Below are 20,064 nucleotides of genomic sequence, written 5' to 3'. Positions count from 1 at the left end.
ATGAAGTTTGAGAATATTCTGGAGGAAGTTGGTGGTTTTGGGCCTTTTCAAATAGTCATCGTCATAATACTCTGCGTCCCTAAAATAGTTCTGCCGGGTCACTTCCTGCTGAATAACTTTATCGGTGCTGTGCCTCCTCACCGCTGTGACATCAGCAAACTGGACACTGGGGAACTTTTCAGAAATTTAACTTGGGAGGAGAAGCTGGCCGTCAGCCTTCCGCTACAAAAAGATGGGAGTCCAAAGTCCTGTGAGATGTTTGCAGAGCCGCAGTTCCAGCTCCTATCCAATGTTTCCAATGAAGCCTACAGTTCAGTGCCAGCCCAGAGCGGATGGGTTTATGCTAACTCCACCTTCAGGTCTACCTTGGCAACAGAGGTACAGTGAAATGACTGAGATATTGTATTAAGTGGTAAATTTTTTGTGCAAGTAGTAGTCAAATCTACAAATGTTAGCTTAATTAGTAACTAATAAAATCATAGTGAGGATAAAATTGGAATGATAATTAATCTTGACTCGCAACAAAAGATTTTGTTTTACTGGCTGCAGATATATGACATTTTCTTTTGATGTGTTAACAAACTCAAATGATATAGTCTAACAAATGATTGAAAAGTCATGGATGAGCTTTTTATAGATCAGCATATGAAAGTAACCAAAAAAGGCTAAAAAAAAGAAACCCAACTAATCTGAATCAAAAGTAATCCCATCACAGATAACATTTATTTTTCAAGGAAGGAAATTTAAGACAACTTGCTTTAAATGTCTGTCAGGTTTCTGGACCAAATAGCGACCAATATTACAACAACAAATAAGATATGTATTTGGTTTATTTATGCACTACCTGTTTTGGAACAAATATTTGCATGACAAGCTAAAAGAATAGCATTAACAAGATTCAATACTTCATTGCCATGTCAACAGAGTTGATAGGAATTTGCCTCAGTGCAGCTCTTAAAAACAGACATAACAAAGAAATAAGGACAGCAAAAACAGTTATCCCATTTATACATTCATACATAATATCGTTCGAACCGCTCTAAAGTGCATTCTGCTACGACATTTGTTTGAGGAGCATGTTGCTTTGTGCTGCTGCCGTCTACATTCAAAGTCAAAGTGCATGTCAAAAGTGCGTCAGAGTCCAAGGGTCGAACAGCCTGAGCCTCAGGATAAGTACTATTCCTGAGGTGAGATGTCCTATACACTTAAGAGACTGTAGTTTTTGTTTTGTTTCATATTACATGAAAAATGCAGCCCGTAAGTTAATTTTTCTTCTGTGCTGCTCTTCTTTCCTAGTGGGATCTTGTCTGTGATAGAAAAAGCATGAATAAAGCCACAGGCACAATCTTCTTTATTGGAGTGATGTTTGGTGCAATAGCTTTTGGAGCCATCAGTGATAAGTATGTGCGAGTCTCTTACAAACTGTAACATCACTTATATATATATATATGTGCGTATATATGTGTGTGTGTGTTCTGATATTTTTTTATGTTTTTTTAAATTCAATACTAATGAGGGTTCCAACTTCCAATCATGGAAGTTGGAAACCCTCATTACTTTTTTGCTTGCACCTGTGTTTACCCTGCCTTTTCGACACAAAATGGCCCCTGTGAAAAGGGTCTATTGCATAGATATGTCACTCACAAATCTCCATCTTCCTGTTGATTTATTGACCATTACTCTCTTCCAGGTTTGGCAGGAGAAGAGCTCTCTTGGCCTCTTACATGATGACACTTGTGTTTGCCTTCTCCAGCGCGTTCGCAAACTCCTACTCCCTGTTTGCAGCGTTGAGGTTCCTCACTGGTTTTGGAATTTCAGGATTCAACCTAACCATATACGTGCTCAGTAAGTAGCTTCACATGCCAAGCTACATTATGTTCCCCCACAATTACATCTCCTCCTGAGTCCTGAGCTATACTGTGTTCTCATAAGGACTCAAGTAGTCCCGTCAATGAACCTAAGCTTCGTCCACATTTGATTGATGGCCACCATTACCAATGAGCGATGTGACCGTGACACGAGTAAAATCTACATCTTTTGATACCGTTTCCCCCCCTTACTCCCCATCAAGGCATCGAGTGGGTCGACGTTCCCCATCGGTCACTCATAGGTGTGGGTGGTGGCCTGGCCTGGTCTATAGGTAACATGCTGCTGGCAGGTTTTGCCTATCTGGTGACTGACTGGCGGATGCTGACCATGACTGTGACCGCCCCCTTGGTTTTTGCAGTTTTGACTTGGTGGTAAGAGAAGCAACTTTCATAATCTCCGTGTAGCTTATAGGATGATTGACCAATGTCAATTCATATTTTGCCCTTTAGAGCATATTAGGCCTTAGCATTTCCTTTCAAAATGCTCTGTCCCAATTGGACTTTTTAAATGTCTTTTCTAATGAAGAAGCATGACGATAAAGCACATGATTTACTGCTAAGTTATGTCATCTTAAGCTCTCTGATGAAAAAATAGTTTGCTTTTTTGACAGATTCATTTAATGTAGTGTACAATTTTTCCAAAATCAGGATGTAGCAATTTGAAATGAAACTCCATTTGTAGGATTTTCTAAAAAAAGTAAAAAATACATAAATTAGTCTAGCTTGCAAGACTCTCCCAGTGAAGGGGCGGGGAGAGTCTGGCTGGGAACGCTTTCACTGTGGACTAGAGGGGAAAAAGGCTGTTTACAGCCATCCACCGAACGTACCATGCATGCTGGCTTTATTGCATAATCCACATCAATCGTTTTCAGCGTGTAGCAACGAGCTAGCGGATAGCACTGCTGCTGTTATTGTTTCAAAGACGGCATCGCAGGCATTTGAGCTCGACACGTACAGCAGCAGAGGCATACAGATTCGACACGGGGGCGTGGAAAGGAAATCCAAATATGGTCGCAGCCGCAGTCAGAGCCAATTGCACAGCTTGCAGGGAGCGGAATGGGATTTCCATCCGGCCCGACTGAAATCGTCTGCACCAATGGGAGAGCTTATCCCGCTTCAACCCAGGCAGACTATAAATAAATAAATAAATAAATAAATGAATAAATAAATAAATAAATAAATAAATAAATAAATAATGTCTGTCTGTGTCATTATATTGATTCATTGTAGGTGGATTCCAGAATCTGCCCGGTGGCTTTTAGCCAATGATCAAGTGGAACGGGCACAGTTTTACCTTGATAAATGTGCTCGATTCAACAAGAGACAAAGATTTTCCCCTAAATTGGAGGTAAGTTACAGTCTGAGAATTTACTTCATTTGAAGCAATATTTTCAATGCTATCAAGTTGGTTAGCTACTTAGCTTGGTAAGCCTGCAGAATGCCACATAATGGTTATGGTCTCATTTATGCGTATGGTCATTTTGTACTATGGGGAAGTAATCTTAATTGTAACTTACATACAATTCAGACTGTACTGTGACTTTGACTGTAATGAGATGTAGGCTACATATCTAACTTGATTTCTCTCCCAAAACACAGACATTGTCCAATATAGAGATCTTGGAAAACCAGGAGAAAAACTACTCTTACCTTGATCTGATCAAGACCCCAAAGATGAGAAAATTAGCTCTGCTGACTGGGATTGTGTGGTGCGTACCCCCCTCTAAAAACACCTATAAGCATAAATATACAATTACAAAATATACAAATACTATCACTCAATCAATCACTTCTGCTGGCTTCAAGGATATCCTAAGCTTCATTGTTCATGGTATTTGCTTGATAAATTAGAAAAACAATATGGTTTGTGTTCATTTGACCTCTACTGTAGGGTTTTAAATAGGCACTGACTGCACGAGTATCAAGAGTACAGCCAGGCTACAGGACAATGACGTGCATAGTGCAGTGGTTCCCAAACCTTTTCATGTCAAAGACCCCTAAACTGACACAAGTTACCACAGACCTATAGCCTGGTGTCCAGCCCCTACTAATCTCATTTGCATAGCGATTCATATGGGTCTGGACGTATATCTACTGGCAGTTAGTTTGCACAGATATCTGGGATGATACAGATACTACTATAAGATTGTTAGCTGACTAGCTAGCTTTGTGAACTTCTTTTGTTGCCCTGGAACCCCGTTAAGGACGCTTGGGGGGGTCCCCGGACCCCACTTTGATAACCACTGATATAGTGGATGTCCTGGTTTTTACAGCCGTCTTACTTTGCAGGTATGGGGTAACCTCAACATACTATGGAATCAGCATGAACATAACTGGATTTAGCTTGGACATCTACCTCACCCACTTCATCTATTCTGCCATTGAAGTGCCTGCCAAGATTATCACCTATTTCCTTGTCAACATCATTGGACGGAGAAAGTGCCAAGCAGGCACACTTTTATTTGCAGGAACCAGCATTGCTATAAACATCTTTGTTCCAGAAGGTTATATTACATGTCTTAAATTAAGCCTATTGTGTATTAAATCTGCCATCAATACTATGAAATCCTTCAGTGAATATGTGCTGTTTTGTGCCATACACACAAGTGGTAATTTTCGACATCTATCTTCATTATTTTCATTTAAAATTAATTGTAATGTTTTGATGGTCTAAACAAATCTTTACATCTTCTTTCTATATGTAACTATCTTGTAGGTTTGTGGCATGTTCGTTCTGTTGTGGCCATTCTTGGGAAAGGACTATCAGAAGCTTCCTTCACCACTATCTTCCTCTACACAACTGAACTTTACCCCACAGTTGTAAGGTCAGTCACTGAAGTCACTCATTTAATTTGGCACCATACATACACTAAATCCACCATCTAGATTTGTATTTAATTTTCGGCAAAGGATCCTCTGTTAAATTGTAGCCTAACTGGTTCAAGGAAAGGCAAGTTTATTTATACAGTATGGTACACAGTATACCAGTAGTATACAGTAAGTTTACAGTAAGTATACAGTAAGTTTACATTACAGCAACGAGGCAATTCAAAGTGTAGTGTACAGTATGTCACTTCCAACAGGTGTGTTGTGCCAAGTCCTATCTGGTCCACAGTCTTATGATGCTGGGACTAATGAAATAGATTTGCTGCATTATTCCATAGGAGTTTAATGTGAGACAGGCAGGGCTATCATGCAGATATTATATATATATATATATATAGATGTGTATATATAGGTGTGTGTGTGTGTGTGTGTACTGTATATATATATATCTATATATATATAGATATATATATATATATATATATATATAGATGTGTGTAATATTTGCAACGCTCATGTATGTTTGACATGGAACACCGTTGGTTAGAAAAACGGACTGCCTTTAAGCTATGACGTGATTGATTCCTGATAGAGTAAAACACTTCTTCCTAAAGTATATCATGGCAATTCCTCTGATTTACTGTTTTCCCAGGCAAAATGGGATGGGCTACACCAATTTCATGGGTCGTCTTGGTGTGTCAATAGCACCACTCGTTCTTCTGTTGGATGATGTGTGGAAACATCTTCCAGAGGTCATCATCTGCTCTCTTGCCATTATATCAGGCCTAGTGGCTCTGCTCCTTCCAGAAACACTCAATGAAAGGCTGCCAGAGACCATTGAGGACGTTGAACATCCAAGGTGAACATTTGATTTAAAGAATTTGAAGCTATTTTAGGTCATGTTAGTACTGGTTTGAATAGCTTGGCTTAAAGAACCTGTCTGTAATGAAAATATGCTGCTGGCTGTAATGAAACAGTCACCCCACAGTTGACATTGTTTACATTGGGCTGGATAAGAAAAGGAAAAACATTAATTGCTTGATTTAAATGTAAGCTAAACATTTTGAGGTTGCAAAAGTTATATTTGTATTGCGCGCATATATATGTAATGTGTGTGTCTCGTTTGACAAAAAATTAAAAATAAACCACTACCCGGTAACTAGATTGATTGACCAGCTAATACACAGAATGAATGCAGATATAGTATGGCAAATAAAATGATCCAAATTCATGTCCTTTTACATAATTTCAGAAGAAATCACATCTCTTCTCAGCCCATGGAGAAGACAGATGTTATGCTGGAAGAGCACACAACAGCCATACATCAGTGAGGAGATGTTTCTGTGCTGATGGATGTGCCATGGCTTGCCTTTGTGCATGGTAGCAACAGATACTAGATGATGTGAGCAGAGTGTGGAGTAGGCAGCCAACCTCATTCTGTGCATTTAGCATTGAGAGATGATTACTCATGGAGGAAACCCTATTGGACCCCCCCCCCAAAAAAAAACAACAACATTTATTTGATTTGATTTATTTATTTTTCACATGTAAAAAGAAATGCTGAAACTAAAGAAATAGTAATAGCAAAACATATTCAAAGCTCTGGATAGAGTCGGAGGGGAAGAACCAGAGAGCAAAGTGCTGGAGCTTTTTACACATTTATTGTGATGATCCTCCAGAGAGCGACAGCAGACAGCCTGTATTCCTGCCATTCTCCTGGCTAGCTTTTCTCTACTTGGTGTTAAATGTCAATAGTATACAGAGAAAATGTGTAGCAGGACTCTTATGAGGCTGACGGGCTCTTTCCAGAACACTTCTTCAGTTTCCTCATTAAAAACTCTCTCTCAACATTGTCTGTAAAACTCTATTTGTTGATGTTCCTAGATACTTAAAACAGCCAAGTGTGTCCACAGACTGCTTAGTTTTGTCAACATTGATTAGCAAGCAGCTGCATTTACTTATTACATATTTATTTTATGTTCCAACTTGGAAACCTGGGCAAAGTCATCAATCGTCCTTATAGAATAGAGCGACTAAAGCCATGTCATCAGCATATTGATAAAGCTTAACATTACTATCCTGCAGTTTTCTCCTTGGGTACACGGAATGACACCATGCATATAAGATGCCATACATTCTAAAGCCAGCAAACTGGAAATGGACAGGATTCCATTGTCAAGATGTATCTAGAGATGCTCCGCCTTGGCTACTGTTCTCTGGGAACAAACTTCAGCTTTATTGGCTGTTTGGGCTGGAACATCATATTCAACTCCAAAGGAATCTAAGGGGGGGGGATATATAAAATAAGTCACAATGATAAAATGTGTGTGTGTGTGTGTGTGTGTGTGTGTGTGTGTGTGTGTGCGCGTGCGCGTGCGTGCGTGCGTGCGTGCGTGCGTGCGTGCCGTTAGGCTTACCACAGTCTCTTTGCAGGTTTCCACATTGTAACGCTGCAGGAGATGGACCAGAACCATCTTCATGACCATGAGAGCAAAGCGCATCCCAACACAGTTACGAGGACCAAGTCCAAACGGCATGTACACATACGGGTTCACTTCCTCCCCACTGTCCTTACAGAACCTGCACAGACAGACAGACACAGACACAGACCACATGAACACACTATTAGACAGACACTCTTAAGTGGAAGTAACACTGGTGCAAGCAAGACATTAACGAGGGCCCCGGCACTGGATCACCTGAATGGATTGGAAGTTGGAAACCCTCATTCATGTTTTGCTTGCACCTGTGTTACGTCCTGCCTTGTACACACAAAATGGGTGAATTGGGTGGGAAGTGAAAAAGGAAAATGGGCTCCCATCCAAGGACTAACCAGAGTCAGCCCTGTATTAGCTTCCCCCAACAAGCCATGGATGTAATGCAGGAGCCTTCTAGAGGCCATCTCACTAAGCGTTACATGATGCCCTCAGCTGCGTTGTGGGAAAAACAATGCAGTATGTTGTATTGATACCTCTCTGGCCGGAAGACCTCAGGCTCACTCCAGTAGTGTGGGTCTTTGTGCAGCAGGTACACAGGGACTCCAACCAGGGTTCCTTCAGGGATGGTGATGCCGTTGATATGGACCGTTTTTTTGCACACCCTCTCGAGCCGAGGTGAAAGGGGAGTTAAACGCATCGATTCAGATATCACCGTGTCCAGGTACTCTAGGCCCATCAGACCCTCGTATGAAACGGGAGCCTAGAGGCAAATGGTAGAGTAGGCATCAAACACAAACCCAAGCAGATAAGTATAAAAACCTATCAAATAATATACTTGCTGTGCTACTGTATGTATAATATCGTTCAATTGTAAAAGCTGTTTGATGAACCTGGGACCAAGCTGAACTATTGATATTGCATTGTAAACTCTACAAAATACACACATTTGTCAACCAAGCTGAACTATTGATAATGTATTGTAAACTGTATAAAATACACACATTTGTCACAAGTCATTTGGACTGTCTACAAGGGGTTTAGGAAGAAATTCTCCAGATATACACTCAGATATGAGTAATTCTGCTAGCAAGCTGCAGTAATTAGTACCGGTACTTTGCATTCCTCCAACTAAGTAAATAATTTTGAGCCTGCACAATTCTCATTGACAGAGACACACACTTACATGAGTGTAGTTTGCCCTCTAGCGGTACTATACTGCCTAGACATTACATCGTTCACAACGCCACATGCACACACATAATATGAATGTATGTGTGTGCGTGCATATATATATATAGAGAGAGGGGGGGGGGGGGCTGAGGAGAGAGAGAGGAGAGGGAGAGAGAAGGGGGAGAGACTGAGGGGGGGGAGAGAGGGAGACATTGTGCACATGCCAATAGGGCAGGCAAGGCCACACAGCAGCCAAGCTGTGGATGTGAGCTACCAAAATTAATTTATTCGAAGAACAACTTTAATATTTATCATGCTTTATGGTCTAATTGTTCATGTATATTGTTTACAATTAGTACTTTGAAGAAGTTCACCTGACCTCTGACCATGTAACCACAGCTGTAACCCATCCTGCATGATTGCATTGTATTTGTATCATGTGACCTCAATGTATGTATTTAAGATGGCATCTCACAGTCCTTTTGCCAGTCTGATGAAGAGCTTTGATGCTCGAAATGTCACTTTTTGGGTGTTAAAATAAAAAACACTGAAACGGGAGTCCATGCAGTGTGCGGGCTTTTTATTCATTTTGTACTACTTGTTCACCTTGGAGCTCGGCACCTGCCCAATCTGGTTTTGGATGTGCGTGGTTTCTCTTTGATAACGTGAGCTGCAGGGCCAGCTCAGCGAGCCGCAGGACAGGATCGGCGAGGCCGTGCAGCGGGCGAGCCTAGGAATCGAGCGTGCGAGATGCCTAGTACTATAAAGAACCGAATTAACTTCAGCTATAGAAGGTGGCCCCATATAGATAGAGCAGGAACACAATGACACAAACAGCAGCAAATAACATGCAGAATTACTTCTCTTGGTAGGTTGGCATCTATTTCTTCCATCAAGGTCTGCAATGCGTCAGGGTTGATTGCCAGATTATAAAGGATATAGCTCAGAGTGACACTGGTGGTCTCATAGCCACCGAAGATGAACATAAAGGCCTGGGAAAGGATCTCATGATCAGTCATACCTGCAACACAAATAAAACAGTCAGTAAAGCAAAGGTAAAAAAAAAACCCATTTTGGACCAAATTCAACATGGCGGAAAAATGATGGGCAGAACTGGGAGTGGCCTATATGGATAGGAAAGGAATCCAGCAATCAAGGAATTGTGTTCCTATGATCTACAGTACAGACACTGAAGCTATAGCCTTTTAAATATTTCAAATTTTAATTTAAAGACCCCGTAAAGTAAAAAAAATATTTCTTTCTTCTTATTCCTACAGGTGGATGTTTGAGCTTCACTGCGCAGAATGATGTCTGTGCAGAGTTTGACACGAGGAGGCTGAAAGTGGACAGTTGACCAAACTTTGGAAGTCAATTATATGAAATACATTTGTCATTTGTATCTGTTGCCTGTTACTTGTATCTGTTGCCTGTTTTTGTTCCCTGTTGCTTGTCTCTTGTTCTCTGTTAAGCGTCTTTGGGTCTGGAAAAGCGCTATATAAAATAAATGAATTATTATTATTATGTTCCCTGTCTCCTTGCACGGTTCCTCTGTGGGAGGGACTAAGACGCAAGGAAAAGATGCAAGTGAGGTATGTCTCCGTTCTTCCACTGAAGCAAGACTGAAGCAAGATTCAAAATCATGAACATGATGATGATGATGAAAGTGTCATACCTTTACTTGGCTGCTCAGCATTTTGCATCTCTGGGATCTCGTTCTGAATCATCACCTGAAGGAAGTCTGCTCGACTCTAGATCGCACAGTCGGATTCATTCGAAGGTGTGAGTAAAGATCAGATTTTTGTGGCTGTAGCTTGCAATTCATTGCTTGTTCTGTCATGTCTATGCAGTTGGAATAGATGAAAAGCTTACGGATTCATCTGCACAATGCTGTTCTTTAAACCCCTTAATAATGTCGTAGAAGAAATCCACACTGGCTCGGGCGAGCATTTGATAGTCCAAGAGCTTAAACAGACGGCTCAGGAAGGGGAGAAAGACTGAAAGGAGAATAAAGTGTTATTTGAGTTTTTATCGACCAAATGCACATTTACTAGTGGTACCAAAATGCTGCCTTGAATAATCAAGAATACATACATAATACCATAAAAGGCCACATTCTGAAATTGAAAATCTTCTTGAGATGAACAATGAGAGGATCATCGGGATTGTTCACGGAGTCCGCGTCAACGCTGAAGGATGCGCTGGTCACCACATCTAAACTGTAGGGCGCCACGAACCTACGACAAAATGATTTGATGATCATTTCTTGACCTGACGAACAATGTCATCATACGGTTGTGTGTAACAGGCTGGCTACGTACACTTTAATATCGACAGATTCCTCCAAGTTTCTTTGTCCTAGGCTCCTAATGAGTCGGTTTGCACAGCGCTCTACAATGGGAAAGACCTGTAAAAAAAAAAGGGGGGGGGGGGGCGTTGTACTTTAACGTCACGTGTGATATTAAATTAAACATGTACTTTGCTACGATGAGGGTCTCCGCAATTTGTGTATGTACGTGCCAAAGTGATGCAGTTTTGTTGTCTATTGAGCTCCAGATACCGGTATGATGAGTACCTGTTTCATCCTGCCGCTGGTGAAGCACGGAGATACAGTACTGCGAATTCTTTTCCACTTTTCGTCTTTAACATTTGTAATTGCATCTGCCATAGGCCCTGCCAGGGCAATAAAATCCTCCTGTGAACATGAGTACAATGAAGGGTGAAAGACCACTGACTGAATGTTAGATTGCCAGTTCAGCCGACGAGCCAGCGGGGGGCGCTATGCCCGGAGCATGCTCAATTTCTAGTAACTATAAACAGAGCATTAAATAATTGTAACTCAGGCTTGGTTTAAACAGTGAAGACACAAAACGCACCCTGCGGTGATACTGATCCCTCTTCAAATTCCCATTTTGATAAATAGTATTTATGTAAAGCAATTGCGTGTAACTAGTCCCAAAACATCTGCTTCTCTAGTATCATCTTTAACTTGCGTGTCTTTTTAATTTCCTTCACCATCTATGTGTGCTGCACGTGACGTGACCCCCCCAACGTTTGTTTCTGGGCTGCATAAAAGTAACTATAAATGTATAAATGTAACTTGCACTCAAGCCGCAAATAAGCAGTGTATTACACAACAATAACTAAATAGCAAACACATTGTGACATTTTAGAAGAAAACAGATTATATTCTATATATTATTTTGCAAATATTCACGGTACTGAATATGATACCTTGCAATGTTTCAAATACCCTGCAATATGTATGTAATGTAATATCAGGACACTAGCCTAGTCCACAACACAAGCACACAGCACATACTTTACTGGCATGTGATGGCTCTCTTACCCTGCGGTTGGTAAACACTGAGTAGCACTCCTTCACCATAATGTCTTTAATCATCTCAGGGTCTGCCACGAATAAGACTGGTTTACGTCCCTCAAACACTCTGCACATAAAGACAAAGATGTCACAGAATAAAATATCACCCACTGATTAAAAAATAGAATGAGATGAAAAGATCTCAACTCAAAACACTGGATTTGGTTCGACATTGAACCTATTTTTCTGCCCTTGCATCCAGAGCTCTGTCAACCATTTCAGAGGAGAGAAAATGTCCTTCGGCTTTCTGTGGCGCAAATAACTCTTCACAGTCACACACATGCCATCATGTTTAATGATGGCCTATAAACTCCTAAGAACCAAGACATTGACCGGTGCAAGTAAACTCCCCGGCTCATTTTTGGGGGGGGAAAGAGAAAGAGAGAGCAGAAAGTCAGGGTAGTCGCGCCAAGGCAGCCAAGTAGGCCAAGCCGGGAAGCGCCAAGCTAAATTCTAATGTACCAAGATCGAAGGCCCGACCGAGTTGGGAGCGCCGGCCGCAAATAGCCGTTAGCCGCTAAAAGGTCGAAGGCCGGAAAAGTACAATAGCGAAGCGCCAAGGCGGCCAGGTAGGCTAAGCTGGGAAGCGCTATCGCGAGGTGCCCGACCGAGTTGGGAGCGCCAGCCGCAAATAGCTGTAAGTCGCTAAAAAGGTCGAAGGCAGGAAAAGTACAATCGTGAAGCGCCAAGGCGGCCAGGTAGGCTAAGCTGGGAAGCGCTATCGCGAGGTGCCCGACCGAGTTGGGAGCGCCAGCCGCAAATAGCTGTAAGTCGCTAAAAAGGTTGAAGGCAGGAAAAGCAAGATCGAAGGCCCGACCAAGTTGGGAGCGCCAGCCGCAAATAGCTGTAAGTCGCTAAAAAGGTCGAAGGCAGGAAAAGTACAATCGTGAAGCGCCAAGGCGGCCAGGTAGGCTAAGCTGGGAAGCGCTATCGCGAGGTGCCCGACCGAGTTGGGAGCGCCAGCCGCAAATAGCTCTAAGTCGCTAAAAAGGTCGAAGGCAGGAAAAGCAAGATCGAAGGCCCGACCAAGTTGGGAGCGCCAGCCGCAAATAGCTGTAAGTCGCTAAAAAAGGTCGAAGGCCGGAAAGTACGATCGCGAAGCGCCAAGGCGGCCAGGTAGGCCAAGCTGGGAAGCGCTATCGCGAGGTGCCCGACCGAGTTGGGAGCGCCAGCCGCAAATAGCTGTAAGTCGCTAAAAAGGTCGAAGGCCGGAATAGTGCAATCAACTACTGGCGCCTGCAGATCTCAATTAACCTCCGGTAATCAGATCTTCCTTTTGGGGGATCTCCTAGCCCATGCAGGCGCCCTCCTCTGCCTCAAGAGCAGCGCCACTGGCCAATGGAGTCAAGCGCCAAAGCATTTGCCATGCACGCCGATTGCTAAATAAAGTTTGTCTAATCCTACCAACTGGCCTCTCCTGATTGAAGTGAGGTCTCCAGACCATAGTTCAAGCAGAAGGCCACTCACGCGTAATCCGATCTCAACGTGGTCAAAAAATCCTAGTATGACGTCTGCTATGACGTCAAACATGACGTCAGTTAATCCTCATATATATAGCAAGGGTTCTACGTCACCTCTCTCTCTCTGGCCGATCATAGCAGCAGCAGCCCACGGCAGTCCATCTCCCTTGAAGCCGGCCTCCGAAGCGTTGTTTTGCCCCACCCACCTCCCCAGTCCACCACCAACGAGTCTTGACTCCCGATCCCCCACGGGGGGGGGATCTCCTAGCCCATGCAGGCGCCCTCCTCTGCCTCAAGAGCAGCGCCACTGGCCAATGGAGTCGGATTATAGTCTTCGTGACAGAAAGAACAGGACACCCGATGGATTAATGTTACATGGATGCGAGTTTTACTGCCGAGTGCGACTTTCTGCTTGACTGCATGTAACGTTAAACTTTTATCGTCCATGAATTCCTGGGAGTGCTTATTCTTTTCGTGAATGGATTATTTTACGTCGCTGGATTTGGAAGGGAAAGCAGGTTGCACTACATTTCAGCTGTTGCCGCCAGAATGAACCGTTCGCCCCATGGACCTTTCGGTCTGCCCAGAGTGCCCGAGATGCCACGGCGCTCCGGCTTCAGCGCTTCTCCAAGCCGCTTCCCGTCAATCACCGTGAATCTGCCCGGCGGCCTGGAGGTCAGTGCGACCAGGAAGTACGTGGCGTCTCGCGGCGGCCCCGCGGCCTGCATTTCCCCAGCGGCTCCCGGCTCTCGGGGCGGCTGCCTCTACTGGTCTTCGCCCGCGGCCTCTCGCACGTCCGCGCCGATCGGCCTCTCCCTCCGGCACGCTCGCACGCGTTCTTGGGCGTCCGCGGCGCGGCGCTTCGTCTTCTGCTCTCCTACCGGGGCCGTCGCAGTGGCGCGCGGGGGGCTATGCTGGCAGCCTGTGGTCCGGTCGCTTCGCCAACGTCTTCGTCAGACACCTCGGAAGGCAAGTACGCTCCGTGGCCGGTCCGGGACAGGGGACCGATGACTGAACTCGACATGCCAGGAATGGGAATATCCACGGGTAGAGAAGGCTTGTGGGTGCTGATTCGGTCTGCGGATCTGGTGCAAAACAACGCTTCGGAGGCCGGCTTCAAGGGAGATGGACTGCCGTGGGCTGCTGCTGCTATGATCGGCCAGAGAGAGAGAGGTGACGTAGAACCCTTGCTATATATATGAGGATTAACTGACGTCATGTTTGGCGTCATAGCAGACGTCATACTAGGATTTTTTGACCACGTTGAGATCGGATTACGCGTGAGTGGCCTTAATTCTGCTTGAACTATGGTCTGGAGACCTCACTTGTGATCTCAAATGTGATCTTAACAGAGATATGAGTTGATAAAGGTAACTTATTTCTCAAATTGATTGTCAGAGCTCTTGATCAAATGTATAAAACAGTATGCTTGGTGATTAGTTCGTTTTTTTTATGACCAATGAATTTACTGCAGTGCACTTTGAATTGATAAATTGGTTCTTGGCCTTTATAGCAGTAAAATTATATTAGCAGTGGAATGATCTTTAATTTAATTATAAGGACTTTTCCTTTTATAGTATATGACTGGATGACTCAAGGAACATCACCATCAGTAGTTCACCCAGAAGCCAGAATTAAGCGACAACTTACCCCCAGACGTCACCATACTTGCTTTGGCAATCATAGTCAAAGCGGAGTCCCTACAAGGAATTTCAGAAACAGTGTCAAAGGCTACAGTGACGTAAAACCAAACCAACAGTTATTAAGCTACATTGTAGATAACAGGGCCTTATAACGGGGACTGACTGTGTGTACAGTAAAAGGAATGTTTTCTTTCACTTTACGTCTCCATATCAGTTGAGTAAGGATGGACTTCTGTCCTAATGAGGAAAAACCTTATAATCCTAAACCAGAAAATCTTAACATCCTCAGATCTCAAAACATCCGCAGCCTTGGTGCAAATAATGCTCTTATTTTTGATGGATTTAAAAAAGAGGAAACATCATACAAACATCAGACATCTCTCCTCATCAGGGTGGTAAGAAGAAAGAACAATTGGGTAATAATTACAGGAGGAGGAAACACAGGTGGACCCTAAACACACTAGTGTGACTCTATGCCACATCTCAAAGTCAATGTCACCTCAATGTCAAAAATGAAACAGACCTCATCATGAAATAGCTGACATTTGGGATTAACGAGGCGCCTGTAATTGAACAGCTATACCTAACAAATGTGACTGTTTTAAAGTGAAGTGCTACTTCAAGTTGTGTGAGCCAGCCTAACTGACGGATGTGTCTCCCAATATTTTACTGTCCAACCGCGCACACAAACAGGCAACACTGATATTTGGGAGTAGAATATGGGGAGGAATTAAGGAGACCCAAAACAAATGAGATTTATGATCACTTACTTTGCGTACACTATGCAGTATATTTCCCACAAACGGTAGTGGTCTTGGTCCAGGAATTCCCAGCTTTTTGAAGAAGTTATATGGCCAAATGCCATACCTATATGACAAAAAGAAGGAATTACCCTTGTTGATGTATATATATATATATATATATATATATATATATATATATATATATATATATATATATGGCAGAAACACACTATCTCCAGTTAAATTATATGGACAATGAACCACAGGCTATGTATGTATGTATTGTGTACACACACACACACACACACACACACACACACACACACACACACACACACTAAACTTATAAAATACCAACGGAAAAGACGTAGGAGAGGTGGCATACTCGCCCGCCTAAGAAGGCGCGCCAACAAGCCCCCGTTACCCAGCGTCTTACTGGCAAATGTCCAATCTTTGGAGAATAAGCTATGTGAATTAAGAGCGCGAGCACAATTCCAAAAAGACATAGCGCGATGTAACGTTTTATGTCTGACTGAAACCTGGCTCACCCCTGATACAACGGATCATTCTATCACTCTACCAGGATTCAATGTATTCAGAGCAGACAGAGATGAACGATCCGGGAAAATGAAAGGCGGAGGCGTCTGTCTAATGATTAATGAAAACTGGTGTATAAACACCACAGACATTGGGAAACACTGCTCAGCAGATCTTGAATATGTAATGGTACAATGCGTGCCGTTCTGGAGTCCGAGGGAATTCACGTCAGTCACCATCATGGGTGTATACGTTCCTCCACAAGCGAACGTGACTGTCGCACTGAAAGAGCTGCAACGCGCCATCAGCGCACAGGAGACAAAACAACCCGAAATGGCCCTGGTGGTGACTGGGGATTTTAACAGGGCAAACCTGAGAGGTAGAATGCACACGTTGTACCAGCACATTCACTTCCCCACGCGAGGCAGTAACACACTGGACAAATGTTACTCAAATATCCGACATGGCTACAAAGCCGTCCCTCGCCCCCCCTTTCGGCAAATCGGACCACGCCTCCATTCTACTAGTACCCAGGTACCAACAAAAACTAAAAAAACAACCCCCAGCATTCCGAACCGCCCACTGCTGGTCAGACCAATCAGACGACATCCTGAGGGACTGCTTTGACCAAGTGGTGTGGGAGGAGTTCAAAGCCCTGGGTCAACAGCGACGTCAGGGCTGCCCTTCACGACAGGACCACCGCCTTCAGCTCTGGCACAACAGACCAATACAAGCAGGCACAATATGCCCTCCGGACCGCTATAAAAATAGCACGGAGAGATTATGGAAGGCAGCTGGAGTCAAAATTGGACACTAACAACCCCAAACACCTGTGGAGAGGGCTCCATGCTGCCACAGACTTCAAAGAGGTGAAACGACAGAACCCCAGCACGTCACCCACCCTACCGGACGAACTCAACGCATTCTACGCTAGGTTCGACCCCTCTGCCAGAGCGCCTCCCCTCCTCCCCTCCTCCTCTCCCACCCCTCTCCCCCTCTCCTCCCCCACATCACCCCCCCCTCCCTCCTCCTCCCCTCCCCACCCTCCTCTCCTCCCCCCCACCTCTCCCCCCCCCATCACCTCTCCTCCTCTCCCCCCCCCCCCCATCACCCCTCCCCCTCTCCGACCCCCCACCACCCCTCCTCCTCTCCCCCCCCCCTTCCTCCCCCCCACCCCTCAGCACCCCCACCCCCCCCCATTCCCACCTCCCCCCGGACCACGACCCGCTACAATTTGCATACCGCCCCAACAGGAGCACAGCGGATGCAGTAGCACACGTGCTCCACACCGCCCTGTCCCACCTGGAGGGGAAGGACACCTATGTAAGAATGCTGTTCGTGGACTACAGCTCAGCATTCAACACCATAGTACCCTCCAGGCTGGTACACAAACTCAAGGATCTGGGACTAAACACAGCAATGTGCGACTGGATCCTGGATTTCCTGACAGACCGCCGCCAGGTGGTGAGGGTGGGCAACCTCACCTCCTCACCACTGACCATCAGCATAGGAGCGCCCCAGGGGTGCGTCTCCAGCCCCTTCTGGTACGACCTCTACACCCACGACTGCGTGGCGACTCAAACTTCGAACACCATCGTGAAGTTTGCAGACGACACAGCGGTCGTGGGGCTGATCTCGGGGTGCGACGAGACGGCCTACAGAGAGGAGGTGGGGGCCCTGGAACAATGGTGCCAGGACAACCACCTCTCTCTGAACGTCTCCAAGACAAAGGAGATCATTGTAGACTACAGGAGGGGGGGGGGGGGGGGGCACACACCCCCCAATCACCATCAACGGCAGTGGTGGAAAGGGTGGACAGCTTCAAGTACCTGGGAGTCAACATCCACCAGGACCTGACTTGGGCCGGCCACACCGCCACTGTTGTCAAAAAGGCCCAACAGCGAATACATGGACTCAGGCGCCTGAAGAAATTTGGGCTAAGGCCAGAAATCCTCACGGACTTCTACAGAGGCACCATTGAAAGCCTGCTGACTGGCTGCTTCACCACCTGGTACGGGAACTGTACCACCATGGACCGCAGGGCGCTACGGAGAGTGAGACGCGTGGCCCAGCACGTAACAGGATGTGAGTTGCCAGATCTGCATGAACTGTATAAACAGCGGTGCCTCAGGAGGTCCCTGAAGATCATCAAAGACACAAACCATCCCCACAACAGCCTGTTCTCCCTGCAACCCTCAGAGAGAAGATACAGGGTTCCAAAAGCACGCACAAATCGCTTGAGGAACAGTTTCTTCCCGCAGGCCACGAGACTCCTTAACATACACAAATAGTGTAGTAGCCGTACTGTAGCTGCTACCATTACGTATGTCTAACGTTTAATTGTATGTTTAATAAGGAATATGCTATTTGCACCCGTATGTCAAATACGCCGAATTTAAAACGCAGAGTTTAATTGTATGTTTAATAAGGAATATGCTATTTGCACCTATATGTCAAATACGCCGAATTTAAAATGTTTAAGCACGGCTAAAGTATGCACAGGACATGTGCACCTATGTGCAGTGAATATGCCACTGTCTCTGACTTGTCTTATCACTATACTGCCTTATTGCTTGTTGTGTCTCTTGTTGTTTTTGCACTCATATGCCTACATTTGTACTATGTTGTAAACGGAGTCCACAGCACAAGAATTTCACACGTGATACTTGTACCATGGAGTGACAATAAAAATCTTGAATCTTGAACACACACACACACACACACACACACACACACACACACACACACACACACACACACACACACACACACACACACACACACACACATATATACATAGACAAACACATATGAAGTACATGCCCTAAAATGACTGTTTTGAAGCTCAATCTCCTTTATTTTCCATTATGAAAATGATGTGCTCAGTAGGTAACGTCTAACGTAACGGCTTGAGAGACAAATATGAATATGACAGATACAGTAAGACACAGCTTATAGTGAACAAAGATGAATGAAATAGACAACCTAGTAGCTTATGAGAAGTGTAAGAAACTGCCAATTAAAGTATGACTACTCACAACTTTGAGAAGTGTCAGAGAAACTGCCAATTAAATGATGAAATAAACTATACTCACACTAACAGTAGAGAGAGACAGAGAACCAGGAGAGTCCAGGTGGCTGCTGAAAAAAGAGACAAGAAAAACATTCTGGTTTTGGTGTTGTGCCGATCTTGAGGAAATCATTGAGAACAAGGCAAGCAGTTTCGTCTCAACACCCGGGGGTGGGAGGGGAGACCTGTGTTCTGTGAGCGAATATAAGAGCTAGCGAATATAAGAAGTTCCGGTGAGATTTTTCAAAAAATTTCAAAGTAAAAGAACGATTCTGCACAATTATAGAGCAGACAGGGGCGATTGAAAAATCATTATTTTCCACATTAAACTAATAAACTAAGCATTTAAATGAAGCTATATAATACAAATGATGTTTATGTATGACAATAACTGTTTCAATAACATTGAGAACGTTCTTCTCATTATCTTAATAGATAAAAGCTGTTCACTGGAGTGCATAGCCTTTACAAATTGGACACTGGACAGGTTTGTGTTCAAAGTGGGAGCTTGCCAAACATATACGCGCTCTGATAGACCTCCTCTGTGACATCACACTGTCAGCTAACCTGGGGAGGGGTAAAAACAACCATGCCAGGCCGTCAAACCCACCCAGAGCCCAGAGGTCACTCATATTGTCATTTCTGGACTATTATTGAACACTGTACACCCCTAGTGGCAGCACAAACGATGTATGCACGCGCTCTGATAGACCTCCTCTGTGACATCACACTGTCAGCTAACCTGGGGAGGGGTAAAAACAACCATGCCAGGCCGTCAAACCCATCCAGAGCCCAGAGGTCACTCATATTGTCATTTCTGGACTATTATTGAACACTGTACACCCCTAGTGGCAGCACAAACGATGTATGCACGCGCTCTGATAGACCTCCTCTGTGACATCACACTGTCAGCTAACCTGGGGAGGGGTA

The 20,064-nt window shown here is 44.4% G+C and overlaps 2 protein-coding genes across 3 annotated transcripts in view; one reads left to right on the top strand and one right to left on the bottom strand.

Annotated features, from left to right (window-relative positions):
• Positions 1 to 5,557, top strand: LOC310799040 (solute carrier family 22 member 7-like; the record flags this gene model as incomplete). Its single annotated transcript, XM_083661608.1, has 9 exons — positions 1 to 378; positions 1,297 to 1,400; positions 1,691 to 1,845; positions 2,072 to 2,240; positions 3,099 to 3,216; positions 3,468 to 3,577; positions 4,158 to 4,372; positions 4,585 to 4,693; positions 5,347 to 5,557. The coding sequence occupies 9 exons, from the start codon at positions 1 to 3 to the stop codon at positions 5,555 to 5,557; spliced, it is 1,569 nt and encodes a 522-aa protein (XP_083517734.1).
• A 1,224-nt stretch (positions 5,558 to 6,781) lies between these two features.
• LOC310799009 (cytochrome P450 3A30-like) overlaps positions 6,782 to 20,064 on the bottom strand; it is a 39,298-nt gene continuing 26,015 nt past the window's right edge. The window contains exons 3-15 of one of the 2 annotated variants that reach the window (XM_083661581.1): positions 19,160 to 19,205; positions 15,555 to 15,651; positions 14,792 to 14,841; positions 11,649 to 11,748; positions 10,875 to 10,994; positions 10,621 to 10,706; positions 10,394 to 10,536; positions 10,172 to 10,296; positions 9,975 to 10,050; positions 9,163 to 9,323; positions 7,666 to 7,892; positions 7,112 to 7,274; positions 6,782 to 6,975 (exon numbers count right to left, since the gene is read on the bottom strand). In XM_083661581.1, coding sequence (XP_083517707.1) covers positions 6,901 to 6,975; positions 7,112 to 7,274; positions 7,666 to 7,892; positions 9,163 to 9,323; positions 9,975 to 10,050; positions 10,172 to 10,296; positions 10,394 to 10,536; positions 10,621 to 10,706; positions 10,875 to 10,994; positions 11,649 to 11,702 — 1,230 coding nt within the window. In that variant the 5' untranslated portion in view covers positions 11,703 to 11,748; positions 14,792 to 14,841; positions 15,555 to 15,651; positions 19,160 to 19,205 and the 3' untranslated portion in view covers positions 6,782 to 6,900. Of the gene's footprint in view, positions 6,976 to 7,111; positions 7,275 to 7,665; positions 7,893 to 9,162; positions 9,324 to 9,974; positions 10,051 to 10,171; positions 10,297 to 10,393; positions 10,537 to 10,620; positions 10,707 to 10,874; positions 10,995 to 11,648; positions 11,749 to 14,791; positions 14,842 to 15,554; positions 15,652 to 19,159; positions 19,291 to 20,064 lie in introns of those variants that run through there. The other variant, XM_083661580.1, reaches the window with a different exon arrangement.

This window comes from Poromitra crassiceps, assembly GCF_964638095.1.
Source record: "Poromitra crassiceps genome assembly, chromosome: 27".
Taxonomy (NCBI): domain Eukaryota; kingdom Metazoa; phylum Chordata; class Actinopteri; order Beryciformes; family Melamphaidae; genus Poromitra; species Poromitra crassiceps.
Note: the sequence above shows the minus strand (reverse complement) of the source record. Positions and strands in the feature narration are given on the sequence as shown.